This window comes from Charadrius vociferus, unplaced genomic scaffold, assembly GCF_000708025.1.
Source record: "Charadrius vociferus isolate BGI_N301 unplaced genomic scaffold, ASM70802v2 scaffold643, whole genome shotgun sequence".
NCBI lineage: Eukaryota > Metazoa > Chordata > Aves > Charadriiformes > Charadriidae > Charadrius > Charadrius vociferus.
In genome coordinates, this window is record NW_009647512.1 from 785,575 (window position 1) to 795,195 (window position 9,621).

Genomic DNA, 9,621 nt, shown 5'->3' on the forward strand with positions numbered 1-9,621 from the left:
AATGTGATGTTATCCAAATGTAGGTGAAAGTCACAAATTAGTGTCCTTGAGACAATAACAGTTTTGCAATGTCATTCCTTATAGGTTGTGTTTTGTTTCAAAGTTTTAAATGTGGTGGTTGTTTTGACATTTAAGAAGCATTATTTATGTTTATGATGTAACTTGGAAAGTTTTGTAATTATTGTGCTTTTCTTGTTTGCTTTAAGAGTCAGATTTACAGATCTGTCAACATAGAGCACCAACTTGTTGCACCAAAAAAATGGAAGAAAGCTACCAGGCAGCTGTTCGAAGGGAGAGGACTCAAAGTATCCAGGCACTGAATTTTGAACTAAAGTACATGATTGTTGGTCATATCACAGCTTTTCAAGGTAGGAACTGTTGAGTTACTGCAGTCCTATGGGTAGTTTATAAAATTATCTTCTGCAATCAAAAGGAAAAGCTCTTTACTTTGTTGGTTTTTTTTTGTTGTTTTTTTTTTTTTTTTTTTTTTTTTTGCATTGCATGCTGTAGTCACTGGCTTATGTTTTACTTCCCTGTTCTTTGATGATCCTGCTTTAGGAAAAAGGTGATGGCACTTAATTTTGACTGGTATTTTGAGCATCTGCCTAAATCTAATTAGGAATAGATTTAATCTTATACCTTGTTCCCAGGATCACTTTAAAAAAGATTGGCGTGGATTTTTAAGGCATCTTCAAATGTCATTCAGATGCCTGATGGTTGGTTGTGCTTTTGATATTATCTTGTGTTGCCAAACTATTTACAGGTGTAGAATGTTAAATGAAAATGCATTTGTTTGTTGATGCTGAAGAATAAGTGCTCTAACTGATATGTCAAGTGAGAAGACAGCTCTCTTGATGTCAAAATGTATCACTACCTGGCAGGTCACAGGCAGAGTGATGTTTTCCAGAATTACAGCCACAGACTTAAACGTGAACACATGAAAGAACCAGTGCTGAAAGTCTGTTCTCATAACTCTTGCGGTGCTCAAAGCCAGCTTGCTATTAACAGGCTGATGTAAGTCTATGTAGCTTCTTCGTACAGACAGTTATTGTGCTATTAAAGGGAGAAAAATTCTTCTGTAGGATTGTGCACTATGCAATGTTGAGCACTGGAGACTTTTCTCCAGAAGGGCATTTAAGCATAGACTGTGAGCTTTAAATATATGAGTTGAGTGATTAAATCAATCATTCAGTGATGAATCCAGCTTACTGACTTCTGTGGGCCTACTTATGTGCTTCATTTTAACTCACTGCTTTGCTATGTTTAGTGCTGAGCACCCTCATGGAATGAGTTTTGAAAACAAGCCAGTAGATATTAAAATACAAAGTGTTTAGGTCTATATGATTAAGCCTATTGTTACAAGGCAGTTTTTATCAAACAGTAGCTTTTTTGTCTAGTTTCTTCTGTTTGAGTGAAAATACTATAAATAAAAGATGTGATTGACAGTTAATAAGAGATAGTGTATTATCTAAAATTGACAATAAGCTATGATGGAAGTCTAAAAGAGATGTACAAGGGCAAGATAAAAATTTTCTTCTGATTTTGGTCGTTTTTCTTTCCTCTGTGCTAACGAGTGAGAAGTGGCATTTTAGTTTATTTAACAATTAATTTTTGAAAATCTTTAATATCCTTCATGATTTCAAAATTTGGTTGGAGGGTACTTTGGAGGAGCACTGTAGTAAAAGGGTGACTGTTGGCATTGTTAAATGCTGGTAAGTTATTCAAGTGATCTTTCAGTATTATGATTGAATAAAAATAAGGTCAGAATAGATTAACCTACCAGCCCCTTTGGGTCAAGCCAGTGGCTTTATTGTCCATTGCTGATGAAGCCTTTTGATGGAATGAAAGAAGTAGTTAGACATTTCACACAGTTTAAATTTACAAGCATTTTCTGGAAGTGGGTAAATAGGTTGTTTGTAACTGTTATGGCTGGCTTTCTGTCTACATTAGGTGGGAACACTTGAAAAATGTAACTTTTCTCTCTTGCATTGGGAGCTGCTTTTGTTCTTTGGTTTTGTCCCAGGTGTCAGTGAAAAGCCTCTCTTTATCTTGTGCTGTATAAACATTCTGTTGCTAAGAGTACTACTGTGTGAGACATTTACTGAGAGGGAAGATCTTTGCATTGAATTAACTCTGTCCTCTTGGTCTGTCTTGGTTTGTTGCTATTTTGAATGATAAAGCCTGAGTGTGCCAAAAGAACATTTAAAGTTTGAGAAAAGAAACCTCCTTATTTTAGAAGCTTTCAGATTTCACATTTCTTGCAGCAGTGAGAACTGGCTCAGACTTCCTAAAAAAATAGCAATTTATTCATTTGTATTTGGTGGTGTTTACTTGTACAATTTCATATACAATTTACTTTCTTTTATATATACACATTTTTAGTACTGTTAGTGTAGTCAAAGCAAAGCAGTAGTTGGTCTTGCTGCCTACTGCTGAGGAAAAGAAATCTTAACTGCTTTTTATGCACTTTTAGCAGACAATACTGTTAATGTTATACCTGTACTGATAACAATTTTCAACGCTAATATGGTATAAGAAATGTTTTTTTCAGGAGTCCAGCTTTGAGAACATAGTTGTGGGAATTAAATTTCAGTGGGAAAAGAGCAATTTTTTTTGGAGGGGGGGACGGAGAGAATGCGTTGGTTTGGGTTTAAGTTCTTGTCTCCTTATTTTCTTTCATGCATGTCAGAAGACATGTAGTTCTGAGGACCTGCAATTAGATACCACAGGTATTAACGGGAAAGAGCTTCATTATGTGAGTGGGAGTCTTGATATGAGGTCAGTTAAATATTCCCTCTATGCTGCCTGGGTACTGCAGCTGACTGTGGACACTTTGGACTTGAAGAGATTTTGTTTTGTTTTTTCTTTTTGAAATTGAAAGTGTAGCGTTGCCCACAGCTGAAACAAGACAATTTTCACAGGTGCTGGATTTAGTTGTGAAAAATAATTAGTCTGTAAGACTTGATTAAATATACCACAGCTGTGGGCAGGCTTGTTATATTTGGTCTAAAGCCCAATCTGTACATATGGACAGCCTTAGCACTACGGTTCAATCCTGCTATTTTTCCCCCTTTAAATTTTTCAATGTGAGCAACCCAGGCCTTGCTCAAACACTTAATAAATCAAGCTTCTGCATGGATGTTTCTTGCTTGAGCTCCTGTCTCTAATACTATTGCTGTTACACCTGATTTGAGTAGGAAGAGGCACATTGGCATCATCTGCAGGCTGTAAAATGTCCTCCCTATTAGTAACAGGACAGGAGGAAGGGAGAGAGGCAGGAATGAAAGGGCCAGCTGGCTGCTTGGGGAGCATGTCATCAGTCTCAGCTCCTGCAAAGTCATACAGTGTCACAAAATCTTTTGTGTGTTTGGCATGTTGAATGTAACCAGACCCCAGGGGGAGGGTTTCATGGAAAGCTGCTGGATTCACTTTCTCTGAATTTTTTGGTCCATGGTGTAGCATAAAAGTCATAACCATGGTATTAGTTGCTCTACAAGTGCTATTAATGACTCTGCTCCAAATGGAGTCAAAGACAAGGTGGAGTAACTGGATGTGTAAGTGTGCCAAACCGTAATAGGAGCAGCATAACAGAGGAGAATATGCTTTTTGTAATGATCCTAGTATGTCACCCTCTGGCTCTTCACAGGTAGCTTTGTTTTGGATGCATTTTGGAGCAGGTCAGTTCATCCCATCCAAAGATTTGCCCAGCTTTCTGTCTTTGCTCCTGTGGCTGCAGCCTGAAATGTCCAGCAGACCTGTTTAAACAAACTATCAAATAGGATGCTTTCATTTTGTTACTTGCTTTCCCCTTTGATAACCAGAACATTTTGCTTTGAACTTACTGTTGTCTTTGTCCTGACCTTCTTAAGGCTTGCATGTAAACAAATGTATCGGTTTAGCTTAGATTTATGTCTTTGTGGTGATACTCCATACTACTTGGCACAGTCATCCTTCTATTCCTCCTCAGTTCTCTCGTGCAGTCCCTGCACTCTTTGGGGACGCTTCCAAGCAAGGCAACTGATTCATTGTGAGTGGATTAAAAGTGGCGCGGGTGTGCAGGCTGAGAGTCGCTGTCAGAAGAGGTATCAATAGCCTGATGGCAAAGCTTTGTTGTGGACAGACTGCAGAGAGAAACCTGGCCTCCCTTTTCTGTCCTTTATGGAGTGCTAACAGGTGCCATGTAAGGACCCACAGAGAGCTTGGCTTTGCTCCTGTCATCTTATGCTGAGGCTAATTTGAGGTAATGAGAATCCAAAGACTGGTAATTTATGTTTTCTGTTGATGGTCTCTGCAGAGACACAGAGCAAGATACTTTGAAACCTACATCACATTTCAGTCACCAAATTAGCAGGTATGAGCAATACAGTGAAAAGCTTTGAGCTCAGCAGTTTAAAAAAAACACCCCACACTATTCTTTGGTGCACTTCTTGGTTTTACAGCAGGCAATACAAATTGTTCATTCACAGCCTCTGAAGGAAAAGCTCTTTCATGAATGAAAGCATGTAGGTCATAATGCAATAATTCTGTGGCTTTTCTCTGAAGTAGCATTCATTTGACCCTGGGGGGTCAAATGGCAGGACTAGGAGTTCCATATTCTCCTAGCTATCGGAGGGTAGATTACCTTTGTAGCGCTCTTCCTCTCACTCCTAACTCAAGACATTTGGCAAAGCTGCACTTATGTTCTGCTTTATATGGAACGGGGAGATGCTAGTTGGGAAAGCTCCTTGCTGCTATTTCTACTAGCAGGAATTGCAGTGCCATGGCTGTGCACACGCAGCATTTTGCCCTGTTATCTGATACAAGCAGACAAGTGGGATGGACATGAATGGTACAAGGCGGAGGGGGGAACCTAGTTGTAGCAGTGATGGAGGCCAGGACTCCTGGTTGTCAGTAAAATGCCTGAAACTTAATGCCCAGTTGAATCCAAAAAATCCTGAAGCACAAGGTTTTTGATCCTTCCTGGTGCATGGGAAGGCTTGGCTGGTTTCTGTGGGTCTTGGGCTGGATACCATTTGTGGGCCACACTCATCAACTGACCTGAACATTCCCAGAAATAGGTAGTGTAGTACACTGGCACTCAGAGCCGTATGGAGTCAAAAACATTCTCTGTTTTAATTTATCTGAGTTGAAGTGTTGCTGACACTTATTTTTACTGAACTTAGGAATATCAGCTTGAAATAGGGGTGGCTGGTTAATAGTGTTGAAGTGCAATGAAATTTACAAAACAGAAAAGACTTGGCTGGAGAAGTGCACTCTGGTTTGTAGTTAATTACTATATAAAGTGTAGTCACAATGCTGGACATGGATGCAGTCCAAAATCAATGAGCTATTAAAAAAAAAAAAAAGCCATCCCCATCAGAAACCTGCCTGCCATCACCAGCGATGCCTCTGCTTGCCTTTATTTACTGCTGGATTATAGAAATGCAGAAGTGTTGTTTTTTAAATAGTTCTTTTTGTAGTCCCGTAGTACTTGGTCTTTAATTCAGTCAAATTGTTACCCACCCCTTTCCACTTGTGTAACCCTGCTAAGAAGAGTTTTGTACTCTGCTGACCTTTGAGCAGAAAGCTGGCTGAGATGTATAATTTGGTTTTGGCTCAATGCAAAAATGACTCCCTACAGAGAGAGAGAGATATAGAAGAGAGAGGCTGCATTAGAGTATTTCTATCCACCTCCTGTATACTATTCATTCCTATTCCAATGCACCAAACAATCTGTTTTCTAGCCTAATGAAAGCCTGGTTTATGTATGCAGCCCAAGGGAGGCTGGAATATTCCTTTTTAGCTGTAGCCTCGCGTGTGTGAACTGCATGCACATGGGCCACTGCTGGCTGTCTTGTGGGAGGCTCTAGGTGGGAGAAGACTCTCCTCATCTGTGTGACAAAACAAGCCTTTTTCTGGGGCTGCTGCCATTCTCTGTTGAAATGTAAATGTAGCTCTTCATAAGTTTATTGGGTTTGCATGGCAAAGTTTTGGCAGTGGGGGGCTACAGGCTTCTGTGAGAAGCTGCTAGACGCTTTCCCCCATGTCCGATAGAGCTAATGCCATCTGGCTCTAAGATGGACTCGCTGCTGGCCAAGGCTGAGCCCATCAGTGACAGTGGTAGTGCCTCTGTGGTAACGTATTTAAGAGGAAGATTCTATTAGAAGGGGGGGAAAACCCCTTTGTGACAGTAGCCAGAAGAGAGAAGTGAGAATATGTGGGAGAAAATAACTCTGCAGACACCAAGGTCAGTGAAGAAGGAGGGGAGGAGGTACTTCAGGTGCAGAGATTCCCCTGCAGCCTGTGGTGAGGACCATGGTGAGGCAGGCTGTCACTCTGCAGCCCATGGAGGTCCATAGTGCAGCAGATATTCACCTGCAGCCCATGGAGGACCCCACGCTGGAGCAGGTAGATGCCCAAAGGAGGCTGTTACCCTGTGGAGAGCCTGTTCTGTAGCAGGCTCCTGGCAGGACCTGTGGAGAGAGGAGCCCACGCTGGAGCAGGTTTGCTGGCAGGACTTGTGATGCTGGGGGGGGGGACGACGACACACTGGAGCAGTTTGTTCCTGAAGGACTGCACCTCATGGAAAGGACTCATACTGGAGTGGATTGTGAAGAACTGCAGCCCACGGGAAGGACTCATGTTAGAGAAGTTCATGGAGGAGCGTCTGCCGTGGGAGGGACCCCATGCTGGAGCAGGGGAAGAGTGTGAGGACTCTTCCCCTGAGGAGGAAGGAGTGGCAGAGACAATGTGTGATGAACTGACCACAACCCCCATTACCTGTTCCTGCACCGCTCGGGGGGAGGAGGTAGAGAAATCAGGAGTGAAGTTGAGCTCTGGGAAGAAGTAAGGGGTGGGGGTAAGGTGTATTTAAAATTTGATTTTATTTCCCATTACCCTATTCTGATTTTGATTGGTAATAATTTAATTTCCCCAAGTTGAGTCTGTTTTGCGTGTGACAGTAATCAGTGAGGGATCTCTCCCTGTCCTTGTCTTCGCCCACAAGCCTTTCATTACATTTTCTCTCCTCTGTCCAGCTGAGGAGAGCGTGTGATAGAGTGCCTTTGGTGGGCACCTGCTGTCCATCCGGGGTCAACCCACCACAATTAGGGTACTTTCTGCCTTAGTTTCTCTCTGTGATCTCTTCTGATCCCTCTAAAAAAGTGTTTGTGATTTCTGGAGACCTTGGAGGGGAAGGGGACTTTGGCAGATTGTAGTCTCCTGAAGTGTTTGCTGGAAGACTGAGAGATGCTTGTTTTGTCCTTGGTCTTGGCACAGGTGGGCTACTTTTCCCTAACTGTGGGACCAGGTCAGTGTTTCAGAGCAGTGAGTTACAATGAAGGGGTATTCTGCATCAACTTTTTGGTGATAAGGTCCCTCCTTTGTATTTTGGTACTGTCTGGAAGTTCATAAATCCAGTGTGCTTAGCAAGCCTTCAATTTGGAGGAAGGAATTCCCCTGGTTTGCAGTCCACTTAACACAGTTTATGGTGGATGGAGGCAACAAAGGATGAAGAACTGTAGGGTAGGAAGGAGAGCCAGAGTCCGTTAGAAATAAACAGCCTCTGTACATGGAATAGCGGTGAAGCCTTACCCTTGTGGGAGATGGTCTGATGATTCCACCAACCTGTTTTTATCCTCTTTATTGGTGCCATCTCAATTAATGAAATGTCAGCAGCTGCTATGTATTTCTCCATGCTGCCTGTAGGTACTGTCACACTGGGTGAGGCTGCAGGGCCACCTGACACAGTCTTGTCCAGTGGCGAGTAAATGAACAGGGAAATATCAGAAATATGAACACACTTCCTTTTTTTTTATGCTACTGTTTCCTGGAGAATGATAATTCAAGAGCTTCCTGAGTCTAAACTGAGATGCACCCATTATCCATTGGTGTAATTATCTGCTGTCAGGCCTACTGTTCATTAATTCCTCTTTTACCATTTTATCTTTTGACTACCAAAAAAAAAATTGGCAATGTTGACTGCATGCTGCCCGCAATTTACTTGTGCATCAGGTAGCTTGCTTTAAACATGCTGCCTACGAATTCCATTGTGTCAGTTGATTCTTAAGTTTTATTGTTTAAAAGTATAGTTATTGCCAGTATAATTATTCATCTTCTATATGCCACTTGGGGTTTTAGAGCCCAAGGCTTTGCTAAGGGTTCAGTCTTTGTCTGAATGTGAGGTGAGGGAAGGGGTGTTAAATTCTTTCCTGTAATTGTCCTTTTCTCAGCAAAATATAAAAATAAGTTTGTAGTGTGATATTCCCCAATGCTCTCACCTTTTTATATTCTGCATGTGCAAAATGAAAATAAAATCTTGGAGATGTGCCAGGGATACTGTGAGTAAATATTAACATTACAGTGCGAATGGTAATTATTGACCTCACTATGCAGCTTATGTGTGTTCAATCTCTAAATGTTGAGAATGGTATGAGGAATTACTTATTTTGGCTGAAAGACTGCCTTTTCAGAAGTTGTGTGTATGCTTTTATCAAGATTCTAGATTCAGATTGACACTTTCATGCTGTAGATTACAAGAGAATGAAAGTATTTCTTACCTGGTGTTTTGTATTGTTCCGTTTTTCATAGAAATTGGAACCAGTGTGATGCTCTACTATCCATAAATAATTTAAGGAATGTGATTGTTTCTACATGCACACAAGCTGAAAGTTAAATGTAGGGGGAAAAGAAAAAAACCAAACAAATAAACCTTCGTGTTTAAAATTTTTCTTTAGTGCATGTTAAACGTGAAATGAATGCATGCAGAAGTTCATCCTAGTCTCTCCTGTCCTCTAAGAGTCTCCATGCCTCTTGATTTCTCCCATATTGGTTAATCTCCCATATTATACATTATAAAAATCAATTATCAATGTTTTTTACTGTTTTCACTGTTTTTTCAGGGTTACCTGAATCCTGCTAAAAAGATAATTTCCCTGGTCAAACTCCTGATCGTGTTCTGTTTCCGTGATAGTGCTGCCCTCCTGCATCTAGAATATGCCTTTCACCTTGTATTTTCCAGTGTAGCCCTTGCTGCTGGTCACCTGTGATTCATGATCTAAATGTCAGTTGCTGTCACAGGCCAGTAATGCCAGTCTTTTTGTTCACTGAATATGAAAATCTAGATGGTTAAGTTTCTTGGTTTTTTCCTGTGCTGTCTTTCATGTTAGAGAAGCGTGTACTGCAAAAATCCCCTGTGCCTTCTTGGTCTTCCTTTGAACGCCATTCTTAAAACTCCTTAAAGTCATGATAAACAAAATACTTGTGAAAGGTCAACCCAAACTATGCTGAATCCCCTGCTCGTTATGTTGACCAGGTTTGTCATGCTCTTGTCCCTTTTTGTCCTTCCTCCCCTGTATATGTGTATCTATCAGCTGTCGTTTGCCTTGCCTTTTATTGGCAGCTCTGAGACAGGCACCATGCGTTATCCTGGATCTCTACGGTACCTGTGATCCTGGTGTTTTATTAGCATCCCTAACTGCTATACTAATGTAAATAACTGCTGACCTTGGTAATTTTTGTGCGTTTCTGATTGCATTAATGTATCCCTCCCACTGTGCCTTGTCATTTGGCCAGCCTGTCAGGAAGAAGAGTTTATTAGTCTTTAAAAGAACATGGGAAAAATCCAAGGGGGCAATAATGGAG

The 9,621-nt window shown here is 41.2% G+C and overlaps 1 protein-coding gene across 1 annotated transcript in view; it reads left to right on the forward strand.

The window, feature by feature from the left end:
- The first annotated feature begins 214 nt into the window (after positions 1 to 214).
- Positions 215 to 9,621, forward strand: part of LOC104282674 (glypican-5-like) — a 356,326-nt gene continuing 346,919 nt past the window's right edge. The window contains exon 1 of the mRNA XM_009880790.1: positions 215 to 368. Within this exon, the coding sequence (XP_009879092.1) occupies positions 260 to 368 (109 nt within the window). The 5' untranslated portion in view covers positions 215 to 259. The remainder of the gene's footprint in view (positions 369 to 9,621) is intronic.